Source organism: Aspergillus multicolor, assembly GCF_047715735.1.
Source record: "Aspergillus multicolor strain CBS 133.54 unplaced genomic scaffold BDW74scaffold_3, whole genome shotgun sequence".
Lineage (NCBI taxonomy): Eukaryota > Fungi > Ascomycota > Eurotiomycetes > Eurotiales > Aspergillaceae > Aspergillus > Aspergillus multicolor.
In genome coordinates this window covers 1,153,797-1,176,300 of record NW_027395954.1, presented here as the reverse complement: position 1 = coordinate 1,176,300, position 22,504 = coordinate 1,153,797, and the positions used below count along the sequence as shown (strand labels likewise).

Sequence of the window (22,504 nt, the reverse complement as noted above, 5' to 3'; positions counted from 1 at the left end):
GACGGAGGCAGTCGAGAGATGCGAAACTGCAAACGTGGCCTGGGGAGAGGAAAGAAGCGAGAGGAAACCCGGGGCGATGGGGGCAAGTTAAGTGTTGGATTCGGGTGGCATAATCAATTGACGTTCGCCGCAAAAGCCTAGTTTAGTGGAGCCCAGAGCTCCAAATCCACCACTTGACGCGATAGCCAAGACTAATCGAGATATCAAATCACCGAGCACAGATACGCAGTACGAACACCGGTGGAAGCTGATGAACTCATTCTAGATTGCGATAATGCATCACAAATAACTCAATGCAGGCCATATAAGAAAGTGCCGTCCATGTTCCTCGCCAGTCGCAAGCTACACCACGTTAAACCATCAGAGCCCCCCCGACAAGCGACAAACTGAAGCGAATAACAGAAAGAAGGCCGGTGGATTAGTGAGAGAATTGGTATCCTGCAAAGAAAACGAGTCCACAAAAGAAGAATCAACGCCAACATTTTTAACGGTACAAGCCCAGACCTCAAAAATCTAACACGCTCCAAATCAAACCAGAGGTCTTAGACTCGACCATATGTAACAATTAAAAGCACAATAACTTCGTATCAGTCGTCATATACTCCAGACCCGCCGGAGATTCGAGGAAAAGAGAGAAGGAAAGGGTAAAGAGTGTATGGCAGCGGAAGATACTGCCAGCGCGACTGGGCGCTCGGACATAATACAAGATGCGATATAGCATCAGTGGCCATAGGCCGGAGGCGGGGCCTCCTCATGATTCAGGCGGTCCCAAAACGGCGTGCACGAACTCGAGCCCGACATTTTCTCGTCTCGCATGCGGCGCGCAATTTCTCCAGCTAGCCGTTCGACCAATGCTTGATCAACCAGGTTCGAGCTCGCTTTCTCGTCGATAAACGGAAGAATCGTGGAAGGCAATTGTCGCGCCGTTTCAGGCTCTGCCTTCTCATTGTACCGTCCTAGGGCGACGTGAGAGCGCATCGTTCCTCGTGGAGTCGCGTCCACGTCGATCGCCTCAGAAGTACGAAGAGAAGATGACTGGGGTTCCCCAGACTGTCCAAATGCTTCGGCTCCGCGGCGAAGCCCGGGTCTAGAAATGCTCAAGCGGTGCCGTTCAGGCACAGGTGGGAGGTGCAGTCCAGTCTCCGGCGCCAAAGGTGGTGTTACCGGATCATCGGGTTGCTCTCTAACTATGGGCAGGGGTGCCGAGTAGACAGATGGAGCACTGCTAGTTTCGGTGAAAGCACTCTCATCGCTAACACTTGCAGCATCATCGGTTGTCTTTGGACGGCGTAGATCCACAACGCGCTTCTTCCGTTTCCTGGCATGCGCCTTGGAGCGGCCGGCTCCGGTGCTCAGACCATAACTGCTGAAGCTATGCGTCGAAGTTGTGGACCGTGTTTGTGATGATACCATACTGGCGGTATCTGGGAACGAGGATGACATGTTGCCTGCTTGGGAATGGGTCCTAGAAAGCGCGGGGCTGGCCGTGGAGATTACGCTCGCAGTAGCATCGCCGGCGTCGCTTGGAGATGTCCATGCGCGATATACAACCTCCCGTATGGAAGGAGTAAACAGCGACAACGTCCGCTGGGAGTCGGTAAGGGCACCCAGTCGTAGAAGGTTTTTCTGCGAGAACAAGGAATGTGTTTCGACAGAGGACTCGAGGGACAGTGAAGCGATATCCGATTCGTTCAAGGCATTGCCTAATGCGTCCACTGGATCCTGCGGAGGGCTGGCCAGAGGATCTTGGCCGGGGCCTTCGGTACTAGCGGCCGTTGCTTGAGTTTCCGGTTCCTCTCCATCGCGATATTCCGGAACCCATAAGCGAAGTGACAAGCGATGAATGATGGCAGGTAGTTCGTCCATAAACAATATTCGTAGTTGCGCTTCTATTTCTTTCTGGAGAAAGTCTCGGACAAATGGGATCGAGTCAAATGTCGACGAGACCTTGAGCGACTCAAGAGGGTCATTGCGGAAAACCACTGTAATTCCTTTCTGCTTCGAAAATACCAGAACGACGAAGCCGGAGAGTTTGAAGTCGGATAGAGTGATTTGAAGAGGGATCGTAAGTGGGGTCCTAATTAAGGCCCTATGGTCAGCGCGCACGAGACAATGAATGCGCGACGGGTTACTCACGCTGCAGCTAGCGGCAACGGCGACGCAAATGACGGCCTTGTCAAAAGATAGGTGTTGAGAGGGTTCGCTTGAACTCGAGTTTTCAATGTAAGAAAGGCGTCCCCGGTGTATGACATCTTGAAAATGCCGCGAAACCGATCTTCCGCCAAATCGCCGACCTCCAATATTTCCAGCTCCGGCGGGATGGAACCGAGATTGAGCTCTGTGACGATGATATCGTCGACGATAATCGGAGGCTTTGGCGACTTATTGAGTGCTGCCGTAAGGAGGTCCTGGGCGCGAGTGTAAAAATTCGCGTCCGCGGTCAGCGGCGACCAGTTGAAGTTGAAGGCCATCGCAGATCATCGAGAAAAGTATCTCAACAACAGCAGCGTTGGGCGATATCGAAAGGATGGGCGACAGTCAGCCTTGGAGGCTTTGATGAATGAGGAGGAAGGGTTTAAGAAGGGAGAATGAATAATGAATGGGAGGCTTTCTTCCTCCTGTGGGGGCGCGGCGATAAGCAGAAAAAGGGAAAAATACGGGAAGAAAAGGAATCCCGAGGATCACAAGCAGTGTGAGGCAACACTCGCGTGATCGACGCGACAGGCCATTCTACGTTACTCAAGCGGCATTATTCTATCAGGGCTCCAGGGACGCTGGCAATATTAATAGACGGACTATTGGATATTGCTTTTGCAACTACACGAGCACAGCACCTGCTAGGCCATCGTGTCTTTCGGTGTTCTCGTCCGCGGTCATGAAGCCGGAGCGACGGAAAGACGTCACTGTGCAGAGCCTTCATAATTTATGGAGACAACCAAAATGGAGCACAACCATCCAGACGCCTCCATACAATCTTATGATTCAAGATCGACCCAGGCAGAATGACTTCTCTCCACACTCGCCCGGACTCCTCCGAACGCTCCGCGCTTCCAGAAGTCTAGAAAACTACTGCGTTATCATGTATGCTTCTCTTGCTAAGCTCTACCGTCTCAGTGTTTCATGCATATGGAGTAAACTAACCGTGTCTTAGATCCTCCCGCGGTCGTGGTCTTTGAGCGTGGTCGAGACCGCTAGGACGAGGAGAACTATTCCGGAGTACTATTAGCATTAGCACTATATCCATCACGGAGTTGGCGCTATAGTCCACTCCTCATCCTCAGTACCATGGCTTCCCATCTAAACATCGGACTGCCACAAATCCACGCGAACAAGGAGAGCAAATGCGTCCCGCCCAGCAATGATTTCATCATAGGTACCTGGCACGTAACCCACTCCAGTCTTCCACTGTGGAAAGACAAGCGCAACGTCAACATTACCTACGAGCTACTTGCCCCAGACTCCTCAGGCATCGTCAAGATCGATGACCTGGTCCAGTACCAGGCTTTTGGATCGGACAAGATCAAGTCGGTCCATGGTGTGGATACACCAAGCCCTGATAACCCAGGTGCCTGGGACTGGCGAGGCAAAGGCTGGTTGATGATTGCGAGTTCGCACTGGGAGTGTCTTGGTTTCGGCCAGGCAGTTGACGATAATCAATGGATTGTCACGTACTTTGCCAAAACGCTCTTCACACCTGCTGGAATCGACATTTATTCTCGACGTAAAGAAGGGCTTCCTCCTGGTCTTGTGGAGGATATACTTCAAGCCATTAAGGGGCTACAGGTTGATGAGCTCACCACCCTCGCCAACAATATCTTTCAGATTCCTCAAAACTAGGCATGCTACTACCATCTAAATACTATCATTATACACCTTAATACATATAATTTCTGGGATTCGTGTTTAATTCCATGGCCTTTAGAGAATCAACGCCGGCACGTGCTCGACTACTCCGCAGTGGATTACATAATATCAAGCTACCCCAGCAACACTGCGCTAGTCCTTTTATCGAAAGAGGTCAACCTTCAGGAACAGAACATATTATGGCATCTCAAATCAACTCAGCAAGCCGCCAGACGCCATTGGACGTACCAAACCGAACCCGACCGCAGTCTCTAAGACAACTCTGTAATTGTTAGCTTGAACCTTGAAAAGCAATAATCTACTCCGGGGTTGCAGGGTGCAGGGTGCATCGTGAGACCTGGAAGTCATGGCATCAGTGCACTCAGTATATATCGACCAGACTCCTCCTCGGCGCACCACCAGAGCCCCAAGCACACGCGCTCCCGGCGCACGGAAGGTTTACGGCAAACGACGAACTGACGTACCAAGAGCTGTATTCGAAGAGCGGAGCCCGGCAAAATCGTTGCATATAGCAAATTCCGACATCGTTCACGATGCAGTCAATGCTATCCAGGCCAAGCTGGCAAACATTCAAATTGCTGAAAGAAACACCTCGAAAGATGGTCTGAATGACCGTAAAGAGGATACCCATGGAGAGACATCAACCGCTGCTTGTGAGAATATCACCAACGAGACGCCTGTGTCGAAAGTCAAGCCGCCAGCAGAGCCTGCTCCAACTCAACTTTTGGAATTAGAAGCTACCCCAGTGCCCAAAAAGAGGACTCAAACTATGATGGAAGTGAGGGTCACCTGTAGGGTCATTCCCAAGAAAGTTCAAGAGCCAGTGAAGGGAACCCTTCGGGAAACTCCCAAGGGGGCTCCCGCCGTTCTTGACAGCTGCAAAAAAAGCACCAGGAAGAACAAATCGCTACGAAGGCCATCCTCTGAGTATGTTCAAAATCAAAAAGCAACCTCTTATGTTCGATCTATCCTGGACGAGACATTGTCTCCGGCGGCAGCACAGGGCATTCAGAAGTTCGAATCGTGGGCAGCACGAGCAGGAGAAATGCTGGAAGTTGTGAAACTGGCAGAAGGCTCATACGGAGAGGTCTACAAGCTCCGGCTTAGGGAGGATTTATGTCAGAAGGAGATGTCCAAATCTAAATTGGCACGTCTCAGGGCCTGCGGCGATGGTGTTTTCAAAGTTGTCCCTCTTCGAGCCCAAAGCGGGCCTGGGTCGAAGAAGTTTACAAGTATCGAGGAAATAGTGGCGGAAGTGAAAATGCTCAAATATCTGGACCCCATACCAGGATTCGCGCGCTTCAGGGAAATTCACGTTGTCGAAGGCCGGTTTCCAGCGGCCTTCCAGAAAGCCTGGGACATCTACAAGAAAACGAAAGATGACTGTCTCAACCCGAACCCTTCAAGTAAACGAGCTTATCCCGACTCACAGATCTGGGCAATCGTCGAAATGGACGACGCTGGCTGCGAGCTTGAAAAATTCTCTTGGTCATCCATCTTCCAGGTCTACGATATATTTTGGGGGGTTGCCATGTCGTTAGCCCGGGCTGAGGAATATGCTTTGTTCGAGGTAATATCTCAACTTCTGTCATTTGCATGAGTCATATCTAACTAGAATAGCACCGCGATCTTCACCTCGGCAACGTTTGTATTCGAAGCACGCGACCAGATGGCGGCATGCACCCACCGTCAGACTCAGAGATCATGCGTCAAACATATTCAAGCGGTTTTGGACTTAGCACACTCCAAACAACACTTATCGACTACTCGCTCTCGCGTGCGGAGTTGGCACTTGACGACGAAGCATCGGAGCTGCTGGAAATAACGTCTTCCGACCTGGATAAAAAGCAAATTTTTGATGCTATCGGCGAAGACGAGGACGATGCCCTCCTTAGAGATACCTACCGACAGTGAGTAGCCTGGCTTCCCGACTTGAAAACGCTAGTTTGGGCATCGTACTGATTATTCGTATAGCATGCGTGCCCAGTTATACAAAGGCAACCCCGTCAACACCGAGAAAACACCCGACATCCCCGGTATCTGGGCAGAGTACGCACCACGCACAAACCTTATCTGGCTGCGCTTTCTCCTCAAAATGCTGTTGAAGAACCGAAAGCCTGAAGCCTCAGAAAGCTCAACTCAAAAACAGCGACAACCTCTCGCACCATGCTCGCCGAACAAAGAGATCAAGAAGGAGGCCAAGTCAAGCAAGAAAAAGCACGAGGCGCCCAGTGCGATCAAGCCTAGCTCAGATGTCCACTCCAAGATAGCGGAACTGAAGCGGATACTCGAAGAAAGGTTGCTTGCTGTTTTGGAGCTCCTAGACCTTGAACACGGGCATGAGGATATGTGCTGCTCAGCCGATTTGGTTGCATTTGCTATCGATGCTCAGTGGCTTGACGAAAGGGATTTCTTTTCCGCGGAATAGATTCGGTATAGATTGTATACAGGGGCGTTTGATTCACGACCTTCTCGAAGGTCTTCTGCGTTGCGTATGAGTTTTATAGACCATTAGCGGCTAGCATGGCGTGGGAGTACACTTGGCGATTGTATGTAATACTATATTTTTGGCTCCCGATTCACATTTACCAATACCTTTTTGTCCATGTTCGGCCAACAGAATGTTCCAATCGTTGATGCTGGTATGTTGACTATATATTTCCGAACAGGCGTTGAAGGAAAACGACAAAGCCTCATCTATCTATATCTCCCATAAAAACCGTTCTATAGTTGAACAAGGCAACGCAAAGCGAGAACCCAATACATTTTCTGCAATAATAAACGTAACAAGCCGAAAAATCCTTGAATATCACTGTTCATGCTCCAGAGGCGAGGAAGCTCAACAAGCTCCCCGTCGCTAGACCAGCCACAAGCATGAGGCTCATAAACCCGCCAGCAGGTTCACGTTCCTCCGCGGAGACAAAATGGCCTGCTCCCATCATACAGCAACTCGACAGGTACCCATTCGTAATTCCAAACAAACCTTGAACAACGAACAAGTAGAAAAAGTCGCTCGATACAATGGCACCCCGTCCGCTGACATTACAAAGCAGGTAGAGAGGAATGAACCCTGCGCGGGAAATGGCGAGGGTTAAGAGGGTCCAGGGACGGTGGGCTAAAGAATAGCGTGGATTAATGACCAAGGTCCTGCCGAGTAGGTCGCCCGCGTTCCAGAAGAAGAATGCGAGTGGGATGAAGGCGGCTGATTGAAAGAGGCGCGAAGCAGTCGGCCTGTTGTTGACGGACTCAATCTTAGAAGTGTATACGGGGAAGATCATTGTTACCGTGAAGCAAAGGTAGATTGAACCGGCGGAGAGACGGAGCTTTGAGAAGAGAGTCCAGAGGCCCACGGTCTTTGTTGGTGTTGGGTCATCGCCGCTGGATGATTCGGACTGTTCGTCTATAAGGTGCAAAGACTGCTGCTTTGTGAGCCAAACAAACGAGACAAGCGTCAGGCATGAGACGCCTGTTGCCGTCATGAAGCACCCGAAGGCTGACTTCCAAGGAGCTTCTGGCGCCTGCTCATCTCCATGTTGTGGCAGGACAAGGCCGGAGAACATTTGGGCCAGGGACGGTAGTACCCCTGCTACTCCCTGGCCGCTCATTATTGCTTGTGTATATTCCTCCCTTCCAAACCCGGAGACGTACGCGAAGACTCCGTTCTGGTTGATTCCTGTGCCCATGCTAGCTCCAAACACCATCACCATCACGAATCCAAAGTATATTGAGACCGAGGCATCTTTGAGTAACAAAGTAGAGAAGGCAAGTAGGGTAAAAACCACAATATTGATCATTAACGAAACTATTATTCGCCTTGGATATGATGCTGACTCTTGAAGCTTCGCGAGCACGAACACGGAAGCCAGATTCGTAATCGTTGATACAGTCAATATAGATGACTGATAGTGAGTTGTTGCCCATTCATCAGATTGAAATCGCTGGTGAAAGAAGGGTGCGGCAGCTAAAAACATGTTCCTATACCGAAGCCGAAGTGATTAGCAGGGCTTCCCAGGTACAAGAAAGGGACTTGGGCACGTACCAAGCCCATAGCATGGATACACCCAAGATAAAGAACACCCAGTATACTGGTCGTGAGAAGGATGGACTCGATGATGACGCCCCAATGGGTGTATCCAGTTCCTCGCCATAGCCCACAGGCTCCTGGATGGGCTCATACTCCGCGGTAGGAGGAGCGATCCATCGACGGATGCGATCCATACTGTGCTAAAGAAAAGCGTGTCTCCCGCTTCGATAAAGAGCAAACTAAAGATAGTTTTATATCAGAGTTCAGCCCATTATCATGAGTGTCCGTTAGGGCCTGGAAGCCGATGCTCAAGCTTCAGCGAAGAGTTGTTTGAGTGACGTCGAGGGTAAAGCAGCATCGGAAGCAGGGCCGACGCCAAGACAAGAGGTCACGTTTGCAAGCAACCCGTAAGTGTCTTGTGATACAGAAAGACCTAGTCACTAAACGGAGTCTGGTGGTAGAGAAGAGTTTTTTCTATTTTGTCTATCATATCAATTACAGCGAGAAATAAGACTCAAACCCGTCAAGCCTAGATAATCTCACTCTCCAAATGTGGGCCAGGTATATCATCACAGCATGCGCTCAAGCGCATCAGTGCGAGCAAAGGATCTATAGAAACCGTGGAATAGATGCGAAAAGCGAGAAGAGGGATAAAAAGAGAAGGAGTTGAAGGGCATTTGTCAATAGTTGGGTGTGAGATCAACACTGAAGATGGGCCTATCGTTGTTCAGGCTTGTCGCTGTCTTCAACGTCAGCGTCTTCCTCGGGCTGTTCTTCCCAAGGCCTCTCTTCAGCCGCAGAATCAAGAGAGGGACTGACCGGTGGCTTGGAATCGCCACCGCTCAATTGCCATTCCATGAGTTTCGTAAAGGCGCCATCAGAGCGTGAGCTTAGTTCTTCATAGGTTCCTTGTTCAGCAACTCTCCCGTCGTTACCAAGGACGACGATTGAATCGGACCGTTTGATAGTAGAAAGTCTGTGAGCAATACTAATGGTCGTGTTGTTTCCACGAAGAAGAGCAGCCAGGGCGCTGTTCACAAGGGTCTCGGACTCCGCGTCGAGGGCGGAAGTTGCTTCATCAAGAATCAGAATATCGGGATCTTTAATCAGCGCACGGGCAATGGCAATTCGTTGCTTTTGCCCTCCGGAAAGTTGAGCGCCGCGGGGTCCAACCTGAGTATCAAGGCCGTCCGGCTGCAACTTTGTTAGTGTGCGAGCAGAGACGGAGATGCAGTTGAACCTACGAAGTCACTGATGAATTGACAGTTCGCTTTCCTCGCCGCTGCCACGATCTGAGACCGGGTGGAATGTGGGCTTCCATAAGAGATATTCTCAGCAATTGTCCCGGAGAAAAGAACAGGCTCCTGGGCAACAACACCAATCTTTCTACGAAGAGACTTGGCATTCATCCCATTGATGTCTTTGCCGTTTATCAGAACACGTCCTTCGCTAGGGCTGTAGAAACGCAGGAGTAACGAAGCAATGGTGGACTTTCCTCCACCAGAAGGTCCAACAATGGCGACATTTGTGCCTTGCGGGATCTCGAAGTTGAGGTCCCTAAAGATGGGAACAGCCGGTCTGGTGGGGTAGCTGAAAGTGACGTTCTCAAAACGGATAGGGCCACGAGCAGTCACTACCTTAGTGCCCTTGGTTGGAGAAATGGTTGGCTGGCGGTCTTGTAGCTCAAAAAGTCGACTGGCCGCTCCGACGCCCTTCATAAGTTCAGAATAGAAGCTAGATAATCCGAACATGCTAGAACCCGCGTAAGCCGTATACATCAAGAAAGAGGTTAGTTCTCCGATGCTGATAGCGCCAGATTTGACCATGCCCCCGCCAACATAAAGCAGAGCCAATATCGTCAGGTTACCCATGAGTCCGGTCTATAGAAAGTGTCAGTACATGCTCGTTGTATTGGCAGCGCGAAAACGTACGGAACTGAAGAACGTGGCACTAATCAGCGACTCTTTTTTGCCGAGTTCGAATATCTTTCGCACTTGAGTGTTGTATCGATTGACCTCGAGGACTTCGCCGGCAAAGGACTGACTTGTTTTCACATTTCCCAATCGCTCTTCTGCAATCTTGGTCAAAGTTCCCAGATTCCTCTGAATCTTACGACTCAGGTTCCTGATTGCCCTTCCGTAGAAGATTGCTCCCAGCCCAATTGGGGGAAGCAACAAAGCCAGGATACTGGATAGTTTGAGACTAACATATGCCATCATACCGAAGCCAACTGCGCCACTAACGCCGGCGCGTAGTCCATCTGAGAGGTTCTGAGTGATACTCTTCCCGACGATTATGGTGTCAGAGCTGAGACGAGATATCAAATCACCAACACGATTGGCGTCAAAGAACTCAGCATCCTGAACAAAAGTCTGGCGGAAAAGCTTGGAACGTGTCCTGGCAACAATGCGTTCACCAACGATTCGTAGAATGATGATACGGCCGTAGTTCGCAGCGGCACCGAACGCGAGAATGCTGGCCAAAGCACCGTAGAACATCACAGGACTTAATCCAAACAGGAATTCACCATTTTCAGCCGTCTTCGTAGATGCGTCAATGATTTTGCCTATGGAGAACGGAAGCGACATGGTGATTGCCGAAGATATGAGCAAGCAGAAAAAGGCGACACCGAGTTTCTTTGCTTCGGGCCGCGCGATGAGCAGAAGCCTCCATACCTCGGAGAAGCCGGACTTTTTCCCACTGGCGCCGTCCTTGTTGAGTTTTGCGCGGAGGTTTATTTGCGCTGCCTGCGCTGCCTTTTCTGATAGCTCAAAGCTTTCGTCATTGTCTTCATCCTGTTTCTCCTTGTTCTCCGCGCGCGAAGCCTTCGTCGGCTGCGTGGTGGATTTGGCGTCTAGGAATAGTCGAGTGGAAGAGAATTGCCGTGTTTGTTGTAAGGTCGTTAGAAGGGGTTTCGAGTGCAGAGAGTTCGATGGATATGATACGTTTTTTCGCCCATGGTTCCGGTCAATGTGAGGCAATTTGCAGCTGTATGTCGAACGCGGGAGGCTCGAGACCGACCGGAAGAAAGCACTATGAAAGCTGCGACTGTGGATAGATAGATTGAGGTCAGAGCATAGTCCCATAGAGACACTTCCGCTGGGCGCAGCTAGTAGCCTCAGCTGAGCTCCTATAGCCCAGGTAGGCTGTAATCTGAAACCGCGCATCACGGACTTGAGAGAGTGCAGCGGCTAGGTCAGTATGATGTGATAGTGAGCTGACTAAATGCCATATCTCATTGAGTAGTGGATGTAGACCGCAAAGAGATCATGACAGTGGTATGAAGTATGATCAGCGGTTTGCAATAAAAAGAGACAGTCGGGGAGTATGAGCTTGATCAAATGCGAAATACATCAGTCAAATGCCGAGTGACGGAACGGAATCGGAGTGATCGGAGAGCCTTGGATTCTGCCGCTTCGTACCGCCCATGATGAGCCTCCGTGGAATCTGATCGAGAACAATCGAGCCTTTTCGACGCTGGGTCTACTTATTGGCGCTTTCTGTCTGTTCTTGCGCAGTTGATATAGCTGAAGGAATACCGACGTTACACTAGCCAGGTCATAGTGCTGCGAGCTTTCTTTTTGCTCCAATCACCAAGCTTGGGACTCCGTTTGTTTTTACCCCACTTTCCACCCCTCCTTGTATAGTTCTTTTCAAGATGGTGCTTGACTACAGCAAATGGGACGCTCTCGAGCTGTCAGACGACTCGGATATCGAGGTACACCCCAATGTTGACAAAAGATCTTTCATTCGAGCCAAACAGGCCCAGATTCACCAGCAACGAGAGCACCGGCGTCTCAACATCCAAACCCTAAAGTATGAGCGCATCATCAACGACGGCCTGCTTTCACGCATTGAGAAGCTCCTTACATCCTTTAAAGATAAAGATGGGTCATCATCCAGTCCTGAGGAGGTCATATTTTCGACACTCATGGAATTGGCGAGTAATCCAGCAGACGACCAACCCCCTTCGCCCCCGGAGGGTGTCCATAACCAGGAGAAAGAGCAGCCGAAATACTCGCAGATGATGAGCGCCCTGGTGGATCAGGTTAAGAAGGAAGTCGAAGAGTCAAAACCCGAAAATATATTCCAAGCATACGTCAAGGGAGTTCAGGGACACAAGGACAAGGTGCAGGAGTTACAAAAGGAGCTATTTACCAAGCTCGCTGAGCTCGAAAAGGAGGAGGGAAGCAAAATTACAAGTGAATCTATCCACACAGGCTTTGATACTTCTCATGTATCTAAAGCCAAGGCCGCGTCATCAACGAAAGGAAAAACAAGCTCGGTTGAACTCTTGAACCCGAACGCAACACCAGGACCTTCCGAACATGATGCCAACGACGACGACGGTGATGTTGAAGACCCGGACAGCATACAAGCCAGCCCATTGGCTAAGAAGTTTGCCAAAATTGATCGGAACGACTACCGAGCTCTGCATCAATACATATCAGACAACCCTAGTATCGTTGCCGAGAAAGAGACAGATGGCCTCCTGGTCGAAGCGTTCAATAGTCAGATGGATGGCAAAGAGGAATATGCCCGTCAGTGTGTGCACCAAGGTCTCTTGCTGCAATACTGTCGCTCTCTTGGTCCTGATGGAATCTCACTTTTCTTCAAGCGGTAAGTGTTTAGGTCCAGCTAGCTTATGAAGTGATTACTGATCGGACTCTGGCTAGTATCACGACAAGGGAGCACCAGGCAGGCACTCTGTTCAGAAACGACGTGAACGAAACCTACAATAAAATCAAGACCCGTGCCGCCGAGCTTGCCAAGGATAGTTCTGCGTCAAACGACCCAGCTAGAGTAGAGCAAATCCAGCTTCACGCTGTCGACCCGAACACTAAGATTACCATCAACATTCCTCGGTCCCAGAGCGACGAACCTATTGAGATCGAAGCGCGAAAGATCTTCGAGTCTTTCTCCAAGGATCTGCAGAAAGCGCTTGCATCAGAATCATTGGACGAGGTCAACAAAGTCCTCGGGAAGATGAGCGTCCCGGAGGCAGAAGATGTTGTGGAGAAGCTCGGAGAGAGCGGCATGCTTAGCCTGGAGGAGGGTATCGTTGATGCTACGACAGAAGAAGGCCGGAAGAAGCTCGCGGAAATTGAAGCGGAGGGCAAAGAGAGGCAAGTGGAGGAAGTCGGAGAGCCTGGTGGTGACATAACTGAGCTGGACTGATAGTGCGAAGCTGGTAATGAAATCAAAACCGTATAACCCTGTTACATGATCTCACAACAGTACATAAATTGGAAATAGTATTGTCTATGCTCCGAGTTGAGTATTGATTATGGTTGTAAGCAAGCTTCGATTATGTCTCTTCGGACGTCAGTTGATCACCACCGTGCCATATCCCACGAACTCCAGCGCTTTATGGGCCAACCGTCGTTCCAATAACAACAAGATCGAAGGTAGTAAGAGGCTGCAATGCAAGGTAGAAAGTCAAGTGGCTTATTTACGTACATCAGGTGAAGATAAGAGGCCAGAAATTTAGGGAATCAGCAGAAAAAGTAAATTCAAACCCCGCTAGCACCGGGGGCCTTCTCATCCTTCTTGAGGCTCAGCAGCAACTCTCGGAAACGTTCCTTGCCGGAGCCGTTCGCACCGCCCCTGGTGCCCTTTCCAGACACGTCCACGAGCTTCGCGATACGCTCCCAGCTTGTTCCTCCGGCCGATGTGTCTTCGCGGTTTGCGAGGAACTGCTCCGCCTCGGCGGCGGTCTGAGCCCGGAGCTTGTCCGTCTTGTTGTTATACGATACGTAGAAGTCGTCGATGTCTTCCTGAGCCTTTTTTATAGTTGACTCTTTCTTCTCGTTCGAGAGTTCCGCCCGACGTGCAATGTCCGCATCCCGCTTCTCGCGCCATTCCCTAATTGTGGACGGAAAGTTAGCGGGTGCAATAGGTATAGGGCGGACGTTGGAGGACCCGATGGAATTTGAAGATCACATACCTGACGGGTTCGGCCTCCTCCTCGGGAGCCTGGTAGCTCGAATAGCCGGTTGGCGGGAAAGGCGCACCGGTCCCGGTGATTGTGCCGCCAGGAGCAACTTGCTATTTGATATTAGACACGAACGCCAACCAATACTCATTTCCTGGATCCAAACTATCCGCATACCTCGTTTTGTGTGTCAATGGCGGGGAATGAAGATTCAAAGCCCGAGATCTCTGGTCCAGCGCCGGCTGCATCATCCGCACCTCCCAGTAGTTCGTCATTGTTCACATCTTCGGAAGTGACGTCCTGGGCGGTTGCGAATTGATCGGCATCGTCGCCGAGCAGCGCTCGCTCACGAGCTAAGAAGTCGTTCTCGTCTGTGCCGTTGGTTTCGATAGCCTCGGTCTGCCCTATAGTGCATTGTTAGCCTCAGGGACACTCTATGCAAGTGATGCGGGTAAACTAACCCGCAGAGAAGTCCTCCAAGGAAGGGAAGCGGTCTGCCATAGTGAGACTCGTATGTGGTCCACAATTCTATCTTCTTGTATATTAGGGTATAAGGCAAAGAGGTCAATCAGCGAGAAATGATGAGAAAGTGATCTTTCCAGGTGGCTTCTTTGGGGGGGTGTTAGGGAGACACTGGCTGAGGCCGGGGATTCTGCCACGAATGCGGTGAATGAGCTCGGACCTGGTTGCAACGGAGAGCTTGGATTGTTGCTCCTTTCACCTCTTCACAACGTCAGAAGTGAGTGCTCTCAGAACGCTCTTGTTCTCCTCTATAGATACGGCCTAGGTAGCCTGTATAGCAACTAGCTTTTGATAACCCTGTCGAGTGCTGGAAGAGTTGAATTGGTCTCCGAACACGGAGACGGGTAGTTCAGTTCAGCGCAAACGAAGAGTATCAAACGCTCATCCGATTCTCAATCGCTGTTCGGTCGAACAGACACTACCTCATTCTTTTTGAAACTTAAAACGCGACAATGGCTTATACGGATGACTCGGTGAAGGCGAAGCTGTCCGCGCTCAATGAGACCCAGGAAGGCATTGTAACTGTCGCGCAATGGGTCATGTTTCACAGGTATGATCTGGTCTAATATGCCCTTACTGCCAATTCGCTAACATATGTACTGAACTACAGGCGCCATGCTGAACGTACCGCACAACTCTGGCTCCAGAAACTTCGCGATTCCCCGGCCGCAAAACGCCTTAACCTGATATACCTGGCAAACGGTACGCTCTGTTCGGGAAATCGCCGCCGACCTGAAACTAACGCAGAGCACAGAGGTTGCGCAGCAGTCAAGGGCACGACGGAAAGAGGACTTTCTTATTGCGTTCTCACCTGTTAGTACTTATAGAATGGACGCCAACGGGAAAGCGCATGCTAACACGATTCAGATAATCGCCGAAGCCGTTGCAACCGCATACAAGGGATCTTCAAATGATATCCAGCAGAAAATTAGACGAGTGGTCGAGGTTTGGAGGCAACGCAATATCTTCGAGTCTCCAATCCAAGATGCCGTCGAAGCTCGAGTGGATGGTAAGACAAACCCGGCCCTCTTGTGACTACATGCTCATATACTTAGAAATTGATAAATCGCGCTCTACTGGCAAGAAACCTTTGCTCGGCGGTTCGTTGTTTTCGGGCCCGTCGGGTTCAACCCCGTCGGAGTTGCAACCGCTAGTCCCGCTCCAGGTAGCGCTATCGAAGGCGGCAGTTGCATCAGGTACATCAGGCACGACTGCCAATGTGGAGTACGATAAGATGAACGATCCGAATGCCCCATTGCCAACCCCGCCTGTGCATGCGGCCCGCCTCAGTTCACTTCTGAAAAGCCTTGCGAATGCGGAGAGTTCGGTGTCAGAGGTCATCAAGTCGCGTCGTGCCCTCATTGATGGGTTAGAGAAACTTCTCGAGACCAATCGCACAGCTCTGTCGCAAGAAGAGGCCCTGGCACTCCAATTGCAAGATAGGAGAGCAGAGACCGAGGCGAAGAAGCGGGACGTTGAGGATGCGATAATGCGAGGCCTATCCGCAGAAAACACTCCAGCAGCAGACTTGGGAGGTAGTGGCCTAGGCGGAGAAGCCGCTTCTCGCCCTGCGGTTGAAGGGCTTACGCCCCCTCCAGTCGAAGCCATAACTCCAATCGGCTCGCCGAATCAGCAGCCACAAGACGCACCCTTGGGTGCGGAGAACGGGGCTCAGACCATCGGCGGGTTCTCTTTGGCGTTCGATCAATCGCCTGATGCTTCCATCCCTGGGCTAAGCGGGGTGCGCCAACCTTCCTTCGGAGAACTCGGGGTAGAAAACGTGAATGGATCTCACACCAAGAAAAGGAAGGTCACTCACGGAGAAGAGGACTACGCCCAGTTTGCAGGGGGAGATCTGGATGCGGACGTTGCCGAGCTGCTGAACCAAGGGAGCAATGCTTACAGTTGAGGCGCCCTACCGTCTTCTCTGTTAAAACATATGAATCCTGGTCGATTTTGCTTCAACACTACTCTTGATGTTAGCTGTCGCTTGATTAAGCATATCACGCTTGCTTCTTGCATGTTCTCTCGATTTAGCATCATTCCTTCAATCCTGGTGTCATATTAGTTTTCATTCGAGCGCATCGTGAAAACATTTGTCAAGACATCTATCCAAAATGGTAACCAGCTCTTGCGCGTCTGTTTTGAGCACATCCGGCTCATGCTTTGCTAGGTTGACTATGGACTTTAGATGTTACAGATGGTAGTCAGTACCTGAAGCACGAGGAAGAACTTTGTCACTCGGGTCATGAACTAAGATAAAATTTGCATGCTATCGTATGGTATCTCTAGAATGGACGAAAGGTTATCGATATATGTCAGGGTCAACCCATTCACTTCGTGCTACTCGCGTCAACAACGAGGATCCTGGGCGTCTATAGGCGATCTCGAACCCTCGCGGCCGCAGACCGGGCGGTGGATTCTCTGGCTGAGCAGCAGGCGGAGGGGATTGAGGTGGCGCGGGTTCTGAAAACCCATGTTTCTTCGGCTTGACAAGGAGGACGATTATCATTCCTGTAACGAGAAGGATGAGCAAAAGGATGATTTTGCGCTTCGTGGTGCGTCGTTGATAGCCAGTGGCCTACAGAGTTCATTAGTTCCGTTCTCCGACCGACTATCGCGCCAGCAGAGCTGTTCGATTGAACATACCACATTGAGTTCCTTCTGGGCTGCTTGGACATCCGTGTTCATCCTCTCCACGTTGTAGTCTATGCGATCCAGCATGGTACCCTGGTCGATGACCATTGTCTGCAGCTCACGGAAGATATCCGATAGTTCGATAATTCCTTTGGCGATGTCATTAATCTCTCGCTCCCGTTGTAGAATTGTCGCATCGTTTTGACCGGTCATCCGCTGTGTCGTCTGCAGCAAGGTCGTTTGCGAGAAGGACTTATCGGCGTCGGATTCCATTAACGATGGATCTGTGTATGGGTTTTGACTTGGGGTAGCGGATCGATCGAATTGCGACGCTGTGTCCTCAAGCCCTCGTAGTTCTGATAGCACGTAGGTTAGCTATTTGGTCCAGGGTCGAGGGATAGCCCGGTTGCCTCACTCTTCAGATAGTTGCTTTGTTTCTTCCTAAACTGAGCGCTGGCCTCTTGTACTCTAGACGCGAGCGAGATTTGGATGTTCTTGGCCATAGTCTCGTCCCCGCTACTGACTCCCCCTTGTTGCTTGGCCTCGTTTACCATTACTTCAATGCGCTTGACAAGCTTCTGGCATTCATGAAAGCCGCGGGTAATCTCCTGGGTATATCGTTCGATCACATGCTCATCTTGTTTCCGGATGTCCTCATCGCCAAATCCCGGTAATAGGTGTTTGTGGTGTAGCTTATCCAGCTGCGCCGACTTCTGTGCTATCTCCGCGAGTAGGTCCGTCACATCCTCCTGCACATCGACCCAGCGTGGCGGGAGCACGTCCATCTCAATGATCGCATCGCCATCGTCGTCGATCCCTGTGGACTCCGATATAAGTCGCCGGCTCTCTTCAGATTGCGAGGCCGTATCGGAGAAGCCATTGGGTGTTCCGAGGTACCGCGGCTTCTTGGTGGGATGATGTGTAAATGATTGACGATAGGAGATATATCTGTGGGAGCCCACGTATTAGCATATATTATGGCCAAGACGTATACGCAACTGCGGTGCTGCTGTACAGATTGGTGCGGTCCCGCCACATTGTAGACGAGTAACGAATGTTGATTTCCCCCGATCCTTCTGTTGAGTGTCCTTTATGCTATGATGCGCATCGTTGGTCCAAATTAAAGATTAAATAGTCTTTCGGAAGTAACCGCAAGAGAGTATAGTACAATAGAGCCCTGCGTAAGTTCAAGAAGCCAATGAAGAGGAAGTTGAGCTGTTTCGAGGTTTAGAATCTAGCACGACGTAACGGCGATCTAGCCAGCAGCAACCAACATCGGCAGCTCACATCCCACGTGAGAGATCCACGCTAGTCCTGTTTCGATTGGAATGTTCCTGGCCCGCGGCTTTATACGGGCCCTCTCTAGCTTTAGATAGGCTCAGAGGCCAAGAAATGAGGTGCAGTCTTATGCGCGGACCCGATCAAAGCAACTGCCAAGTACATGAGCACCAAGGAGTCAAGTTCGGTGAATCTACTCCGGAGAATATATAGAATCTAGAATCTAGGACCACGGCCGAGCCCTCCGCGGTGCCCGTCGAACCAATATCCTGTTATTGTTTTCCAGCGGCTTACCAGCATGATGCGCGCATCGAATTTATTTTTTGATGCCGGACACTTGTCTAGTTTTGAGTTGTGCACACGGCCTGGGGGGCATGAGGGGTATGATGACGTCCTAATAGTTCATGCTGGCTTCCGCCGACCAACCAACGGCGCCGATAGGCAGGATTGACCATCCAGCCGGGGGTAGTGATGTCCAAGGCAGTATTCAGATAGTGTTTGAGCTGGCAATTTGCGTAAGAGTCTGGTATATAGATTGTATATCGAGTTTGACCAGATTGCAGGTGCGCCTTGATGGCCACCAGCGGATGCCAGTCTAGAGCTTGGAGCGGCTCAACAAGCGGTAGAGCGTCGGTTATTGTTTTCCACCAAGTTGCGATTTCGCCAAGGAAACACGTCACTCACAAGATAATCTTTAGCGTCAAGTCAAGAACAACAAGATATTAGCAGGTCGAAAAGTATTATTGGTGAGACCAGAGCTGAGATTCAGCCCTTCAGCCCCTTCGCGGATACGAAAGGCCGGAGCGGGTCACGTTTTTGGACTAAGCGACCGCCTTGCCAGGCATCCAGCTCAGTGGCTGCTGGTTTATTTGTAGAGTCCCCTTAACGCTCTCCCCCACCACCGCCCATCTCCACCAACGTCTCTCGCTCGTGTTATTTCTCCTCATTCCTGCTCCATCTCCCATCCTTTTTTCAATTTTCGCAACTTCTCACCAACTACTATCACAATGGTAAGTTATATGCTACCCTTCTCGCGGGTGTTGTGTTCCAACGCTTCCCCCGCTTTGCGGGGCAGATCTACTGGTGTTCTGCGCAGACGAGCTGACGACTTCACTTCTAGGCCGACTCTCTGACCGAAGAGCAAGTCTCCGAGTACAAGGAGGCCTTCTCCCTGTTTGTAAGTGGCATTGGTTACTTTTTCATCACCACGAAAATTTCTAAGAAACATACTAATACCTCCGTGTTTATAGGACAAGGATGGCGATGGTTAGTCCATTTGTCCAGCGTTGGCGCTGTGCCTTTAGACAACCGATTTTAACGAATGATGCCAGGACAAATCACCACCAAGGAACTCGGTACCGTCATGCGCTCGCTCGGCCAGAACCCTTCGGAGTCTGAACTCCAGGACATGATCAACGAAGTTGACGCCGACAACAACGGCACCATTGACTTCCCAGGTGCGTGCTTTACTTGTGACATTCGAAGAACCGCGTGTAGAACTGGGCTCTAACTTGAAAAACAGAGTTCCTCACCATGATGGCCAGAAAGATGAAGGACACCGACTCTGAGGAGGAAATCCGAGAGGCGTTCAAGGTCTTTGACCGTGACAACAATGGCTTCATCTCCGCTGCTGAGCTGCGTCACGTCATGACCTCCATCGGTGAGAAGCTCACTGACGATGAAGTCGACGAGATGATTCGTGAGGCGGATCAGGATGGTGACGGACGTATTGACTGTATGTCGCGCCCGCTTATATATGGTAGTGGAGACATGGTACTGATCAGCTGCAGACAACGAATTCGTCCAACTCATGATGCAAAAATAAACGCTTCCTATCTTGTGATGTCTATCGTTAGCGAAGGTGTGGACACTTTTCGAATGTTCCATCTTAGTTTTTATATCATTGAATGTAGCCCATCTAATTGCGGATACATACAGCACCTGGTCGTTGCAACAGCTTCTGTTCTGAGTTCTGAGTACCCCTTTATTTTGTCTTTGTTTTTCAACCTTCCTCCTAGTGAGATATGCGTAGAGTTGGGTAGGCCGAATATACAAGCTTCTGCTGGGAAATTACGATATTCGCCTATCAGCCTCTCTTTTGTTGATTTGTTATATGGAATTGGTCTGTATCTGTGTCATCCCCCCTCTTCACCAGATGTCTCTCGCCTTATCATGTCAAGTAACTTGTGGCCTGTTAGTGGCAATTGACCATACTTCTAAACTCTGAGTCCGACCCTAAAAATCAAGATCCAAAATGGCCGCGCTTCATCCTGTATAGAGGGCTGGAACATCCATATGCGAGTACGGAGCGAAGCACCTGTTTTTCCAAGCCACTCATCGGTTGAATCTGAAGATCTCCATAAACTGCCTTGCCACGTCCACACCAGCATCCGGGTCAGGATCTTCGTCCACCTGCGGCCCGCCTCCATCTTGCCCTACCCTGTCCACACTCTGCTTGTCCTGCTGCTTCAACTTCCGCAACCTCTCTTTGACCTCCTTTCCCACATCGGGTACAAGAATTGCCTCCCTGGCCCCCTCAATCCCCAACTTGGTCCAAAACTCCCTGATCAGAGACGTAGTAGCCGCATACTCGGCATCGATATCCGCCTCCTCCACTCCGTCAGGGAACGCCATATCAATTCCTGAATCATCGTCGCCGCCGCCCTCATCATTGTCCCATGTATATGGATTATGCACAGCTGCCTTCTTCTGTCTTCGTGACTGGTACAGGCCCGAGAGCATGGAGGACAGCGAGGGGCCCCGCCATTCAATCTCCACGACTGTCCCTCGCATCCGCACAGCCGGTTGTGTCTGCCGTACGTCGCCGACACGGACTCTAAAGTCACCGATCTCGTAGACCACCCCGTTTGGGACTGTCACGGTGTGCCTGTGGCACCAGAATGGTTGGCACGCATACGAGAAATGCTGATATAACGCGTTCGTTGATGAAAGCGGCACCGTTGTCATGACCATTGGCGTTGTGACTGGCGTCGCCTGTGAGGCCTGTGAGCTGGAGGGCGTGGCAGCTGCTGTGCCTGGTGCAGTCGCATTATCTGATTGTTGTGACGTGTAGATGAACCCGTGGTTAGGATAGTATGTTAGAGAGAGAAACTGCATGAATTTGGGCACTGCTGGGCGTTGAGTCCCTGAGGGGGGGAGACAGGATGGCGTGTCGCGCATTAGTTTGTGCTCTAATGCCCATCGTGACACCGGGGTTGCCTCGTCAGCGAAGAGGGATGTTAGGCGCTCTGTTACTGTGCCTAGGGCTGTAGCGGCATTTGGGTTTGAGGGGATGAAGAAGACACTGGGCTCGTTAGCTGCGACATCATAGTCGGCGTAAGGTAGTGCGTACCCTGAGAGAGGCATATTGGGGGTTGGATAAGTTGTGGAATTTAGTTTCAGCTGGGAATAATGATGTTGGTCCAGCTAGTAAGATTAAGCCACTCAAAATGGAGTTGGCTCAATAACACTTTACGCCCAATCTTCTAAGCCGGGTTCAGCCCTACGTTACAATCAACATCTGAAGCACAAAAGTATCAAAGTGCGTATAAAAACTGACCTCAGAACAAGATGCTCAGCCAAGTGTTATGTGGTTCTAGGCAGACTGACGTAACATTTATGGTAGACAAGCTAATATGCCATAAGTAACCCATGAGCTGAAAGTAAAGATATGGTTGATGTCCAATGTTCAATCCTTTGATTGAGGTCTGTCCATCGCATCTCCATCAGTGGATGGTGTGGCTGGCAGCTCGGGACCGTTGGCCGAGACCAGCTGCAAACCAACCAAACGTTCCGGAGCTTTTGCTTTGTTGTGGGGCCGTCCTGGGGTCAATGCTCTCCTCATCAAGATCATCGTAACCATGGACGTACTCAGCCATTGTTATCATGGACGAAAAGGAAGCATCTCAATTGCTAGACAATAACTCTGTAGGACCATAGCTCCAGAGCTCATGAAAGAGTCGAGACTCATCCCCTGTTCTCATCGCCAAGACGCGGGAAGAGGCTGAGCCCCAAATTAGAAGCGATGGGGCCGGGGCTTCGCTCTGGACCGCCCGTCTCAGGTTCAGGGACCACAGCTTACGCAACGCTGGTAGATCGATTCATGCTTCGTGCTTTTTCTCTGCTCTACCTGACGCATTCCAGTCCTCTATTCCGCTGGCCAGACTCGGCCATACCGCCACAGTCTCAGTTAGCTGTGCACCAATAATCATGGCAGGGACAGCTTCGCTCGGTATGCGAATGAT

At 50.7% G+C, this 22,504-nt stretch overlaps 11 protein-coding genes across 11 annotated transcripts; 5 read left to right on the top strand and 6 right to left on the bottom strand.

Moving 5' to 3' along the window:
- Nucleotides 1–601: 601 nt before the first annotated feature.
- BDW74DRAFT_78052 (MDM34 family protein) lies at nucleotides 602–2,726 on the bottom strand. Its single transcript, XM_073733706.1, has 2 exons — nucleotides 2,137–2,726; nucleotides 602–2,077 (listed from the first exon to the last, which is right to left on the bottom strand). Exons 1-2 carry the CDS (start codon nucleotides 2,469–2,471, stop codon nucleotides 721–723), a joined length of 1,692 nt encoding a protein of 563 aa, XP_073587879.1. The 5' UTR covers nucleotides 2,472–2,726; the 3' UTR covers nucleotides 602–720.
- Nucleotides 2,727–3,047: 321 nt separating this feature from the next.
- Nucleotides 3,048–3,911, top strand: BDW74DRAFT_78042 (uncharacterized protein). The gene is made up of 2 exons (XM_073733704.1): nucleotides 3,048–3,081; nucleotides 3,152–3,911. Exon 2 carries the CDS (start codon nucleotides 3,286–3,288, stop codon nucleotides 3,835–3,837), a length of 552 nt encoding a protein of 183 aa, XP_073587878.1. The 5' UTR covers nucleotides 3,048–3,081; nucleotides 3,152–3,285; the 3' UTR covers nucleotides 3,838–3,911.
- A 1-nt stretch (nucleotide 3,912) lies between these two features.
- BDW74DRAFT_78043 (uncharacterized protein) lies at nucleotides 3,913–6,486 on the top strand. The gene is made up of 3 exons (XM_073733705.1): nucleotides 3,913–5,434; nucleotides 5,485–5,774; nucleotides 5,839–6,486. Exons 1-3 carry the CDS (start codon nucleotides 4,211–4,213, stop codon nucleotides 6,290–6,292), a joined length of 1,968 nt encoding a protein of 655 aa, XP_073587877.1. The 5' UTR covers nucleotides 3,913–4,210; the 3' UTR covers nucleotides 6,293–6,486.
- On the bottom strand, nucleotides 6,487–8,219 carry BDW74DRAFT_78035 (nucleoside transmembrane transporter FUN26). The gene is made up of 2 exons (XM_073733703.1): nucleotides 7,904–8,219; nucleotides 6,487–7,839 (listed from the first exon to the last, which is right to left on the bottom strand). The coding sequence occupies exons 1-2, from the start codon at nucleotides 8,080–8,082 to the stop codon at nucleotides 6,681–6,683; spliced, it is 1,338 nt and encodes a 445-aa protein (XP_073587876.1). The 5' UTR covers nucleotides 8,083–8,219; the 3' UTR covers nucleotides 6,487–6,680.
- A 125-nt stretch (nucleotides 8,220–8,344) lies between these two features.
- Nucleotides 8,345–11,221, bottom strand: mdr2 (ATP-binding cassette permease mdr2). The gene is made up of 3 exons (XM_073723278.1): nucleotides 9,820–11,221; nucleotides 9,133–9,768; nucleotides 8,345–9,082 (listed from the first exon to the last, which is right to left on the bottom strand). Exons 1-3 carry the CDS (start codon nucleotides 11,053–11,055, stop codon nucleotides 8,606–8,608), a joined length of 2,349 nt encoding a protein of 782 aa, XP_073587875.1. The 5' UTR covers nucleotides 11,056–11,221; the 3' UTR covers nucleotides 8,345–8,605.
- A 158-nt stretch (nucleotides 11,222–11,379) lies between these two features.
- BDW74DRAFT_146078 (Hsp90 co-chaperone CDC37) lies at nucleotides 11,380–13,420 on the top strand. The gene is made up of 2 exons (XM_073723277.1): nucleotides 11,380–12,508; nucleotides 12,565–13,420. The coding sequence occupies exons 1-2, from the start codon at nucleotides 11,547–11,549 to the stop codon at nucleotides 13,064–13,066; spliced, it is 1,464 nt and encodes a 487-aa protein (XP_073587874.1). The 5' UTR covers nucleotides 11,380–11,546; the 3' UTR covers nucleotides 13,067–13,420.
- On the bottom strand, nucleotides 13,126–14,413 carry BDW74DRAFT_77998 (clathrin light chain CLC1). Its single transcript, XM_073733701.1, has 4 exons — nucleotides 14,285–14,413; nucleotides 14,001–14,227; nucleotides 13,836–13,936; nucleotides 13,126–13,753 (listed from the first exon to the last, which is right to left on the bottom strand). The coding sequence occupies exons 1-4, from the start codon at nucleotides 14,322–14,324 to the stop codon at nucleotides 13,402–13,404; spliced, it is 720 nt and encodes a 239-aa protein (XP_073587873.1). The 5' UTR covers nucleotides 14,325–14,413; the 3' UTR covers nucleotides 13,126–13,401.
- Nucleotides 14,414–14,438: 25 nt separating this feature from the next.
- On the top strand, nucleotides 14,439–16,461 carry BDW74DRAFT_78003 (uncharacterized protein). The gene is made up of 5 exons (XM_073733702.1): nucleotides 14,439–14,895; nucleotides 14,956–15,047; nucleotides 15,100–15,158; nucleotides 15,213–15,354; nucleotides 15,401–16,461. Exons 1-5 carry the CDS (start codon nucleotides 14,798–14,800, stop codon nucleotides 16,252–16,254), a joined length of 1,245 nt encoding a protein of 414 aa, XP_073587872.1. The 5' UTR covers nucleotides 14,439–14,797; the 3' UTR covers nucleotides 16,255–16,461.
- Nucleotides 16,462–16,650: 189 nt separating this feature from the next.
- Nucleotides 16,651–18,020, bottom strand: BDW74DRAFT_174356 (t-SNARE syntaxin TLG2; the record flags this gene model as incomplete). Its single annotated transcript, XM_073728017.1, has 4 exons — nucleotides 16,651–16,926; nucleotides 16,995–17,338; nucleotides 17,398–17,930; nucleotides 17,998–18,020. 4 exons carry the CDS (start codon nucleotides 18,018–18,020, stop codon nucleotides 16,651–16,653), a joined length of 1,176 nt encoding a protein of 391 aa, XP_073587871.1.
- A 1,043-nt stretch (nucleotides 18,021–19,063) lies between these two features.
- BDW74DRAFT_146068 (calmodulin) lies at nucleotides 19,064–20,490 on the top strand. The gene is made up of 7 exons (XM_073723276.1): nucleotides 19,064–19,270; nucleotides 19,381–19,437; nucleotides 19,511–19,526; nucleotides 19,592–19,717; nucleotides 19,783–19,995; nucleotides 20,051–20,121; nucleotides 20,199–20,490. The coding sequence occupies exons 1-6, from the start codon at nucleotides 19,268–19,270 to the stop codon at nucleotides 20,083–20,085; spliced, it is 450 nt and encodes a 149-aa protein (XP_073587870.1). The 5' UTR covers nucleotides 19,064–19,267; the 3' UTR covers nucleotides 20,086–20,121; nucleotides 20,199–20,490.
- A 41-nt stretch (nucleotides 20,491–20,531) lies between these two features.
- Nucleotides 20,532–21,785, bottom strand: BDW74DRAFT_77990 (uncharacterized protein). The gene is made up of 2 exons (XM_073733700.1): nucleotides 21,613–21,785; nucleotides 20,532–21,564 (listed from the first exon to the last, which is right to left on the bottom strand). The coding sequence occupies exons 1-2, from the start codon at nucleotides 21,624–21,626 to the stop codon at nucleotides 20,595–20,597; spliced, it is 984 nt and encodes a 327-aa protein (XP_073587869.1). The 5' UTR covers nucleotides 21,627–21,785; the 3' UTR covers nucleotides 20,532–20,594.
- Between the last annotated feature and the right edge of the window lie 719 nt (nucleotides 21,786–22,504).

What these genes read in the sequence shown, in the direction of transcription:
- BDW74DRAFT_78052 (XM_073733706.1), bottom strand. Translation starts at nt 2,471, where the DNA reads ATGGCCTTCAACTTCAACTGGTCGCCGCTGACCGCGGACGCGAATTTT. An exon ending in CCGTTGCCGCTAGCTGCAGC is followed by an intron (nt 2,078 to 2,136) that starts GTGAGTAACCCG and finishes GGCCTTAATTAG; the next exon opens with GACCCCACTTACGATCCCTC.
- BDW74DRAFT_78042 (XM_073733704.1), top strand. Translation starts at nt 3,286, where the DNA reads ATGGCTTCCCATCTAAACATCGGACTGCCACAAATCCACGCGAACAAG.
- BDW74DRAFT_78043 (XM_073733705.1), top strand. Translation starts at nt 4,211, where the DNA reads ATGGCATCAGTGCACTCAGTATATATCGACCAGACTCCTCCTCGGCGC. An exon ending in AGGAATATGCTTTGTTCGAG is followed by an intron (nt 5,435 to 5,484) that starts GTAATATCTCAA and finishes TAACTAGAATAG; the next exon opens with CACCGCGATCTTCACCTCGG. An exon ending in CTTAGAGATACCTACCGACA is followed by an intron (nt 5,775 to 5,838) that starts GTGAGTAGCCTG and finishes TTATTCGTATAG; the next exon opens with CATGCGTGCCCAGTTATACA.
- BDW74DRAFT_78035 (XM_073733703.1), bottom strand. Translation starts at nt 8,082, where the DNA reads ATGGATCGCATCCGTCGATGGATCGCTCCTCCTACCGCGGAGTATGAG. An exon ending in GTATCCATGCTATGGGCTTG is followed by an intron (nt 7,840 to 7,903) that starts GTACGTGCCCAA and finishes GCTTCGGTATAG; the next exon opens with GAACATGTTTTTAGCTGCCG.
- mdr2 (XM_073723278.1), bottom strand. Translation starts at nt 11,055, where the DNA reads ATGCGCGGTTTCAGATTACAGCCTACCTGGGCTATAGGAGCTCAGCTG. An exon ending in GTGCCACGTTCTTCAGTTCC is followed by an intron (nt 9,769 to 9,819) that starts GTACGTTTTCGC and finishes CACTTTCTATAG; the next exon opens with ACCGGACTCATGGGTAACCT. An exon ending in GTCAATTCATCAGTGACTTC is followed by an intron (nt 9,083 to 9,132) that starts GTAGGTTCAACT and finishes ACAAAGTTGCAG; the next exon opens with CCGGACGGCCTTGATACTCA.
- BDW74DRAFT_146078 (XM_073723277.1), top strand. Translation starts at nt 11,547, where the DNA reads ATGGTGCTTGACTACAGCAAATGGGACGCTCTCGAGCTGTCAGACGAC. An exon ending in ATCTCACTTTTCTTCAAGCG is followed by an intron (nt 12,509 to 12,564) that starts GTAAGTGTTTAG and finishes GACTCTGGCTAG; the next exon opens with TATCACGACAAGGGAGCACC.
- BDW74DRAFT_77998 (XM_073733701.1), bottom strand. Translation starts at nt 14,324, where the DNA reads ATGGCAGACCGCTTCCCTTCCTTGGAGGACTTCTCTGCGG. An exon ending in CTTGGAGGACTTCTCTGCGG is followed by an intron (nt 14,228 to 14,284) that starts GTTAGTTTACCC and finishes AATGCACTATAG; the next exon opens with GGCAGACCGAGGCTATCGAA. An exon ending in CCATTGACACACAAAACGAG is followed by an intron (nt 13,937 to 14,000) that starts GTATGCGGATAG and finishes AATATCAAATAG; the next exon opens with CAAGTTGCTCCTGGCGGCAC.
- BDW74DRAFT_78003 (XM_073733702.1), top strand. Translation starts at nt 14,798, where the DNA reads ATGGCTTATACGGATGACTCGGTGAAGGCGAAGCTGTCCGCGCTCAAT. An exon ending in CAATGGGTCATGTTTCACAG is followed by an intron (nt 14,896 to 14,955) that starts GTATGATCTGGT and finishes ACTGAACTACAG; the next exon opens with GCGCCATGCTGAACGTACCG. An exon ending in CCTGATATACCTGGCAAACG is followed by an intron (nt 15,048 to 15,099) that starts GTACGCTCTGTT and finishes CGCAGAGCACAG; the next exon opens with AGGTTGCGCAGCAGTCAAGG.
- BDW74DRAFT_146068 (XM_073723276.1), top strand. An exon ending in CGGCACCATTGACTTCCCAG is followed by an intron (nt 19,718 to 19,782) that starts GTGCGTGCTTTA and finishes CTTGAAAAACAG; the next exon opens with AGTTCCTCACCATGATGGCC. An exon ending in TGGTGACGGACGTATTGACT is followed by an intron (nt 19,996 to 20,050) that starts GTATGTCGCGCC and finishes GATCAGCTGCAG; the next exon opens with ACAACGAATTCGTCCAACTC.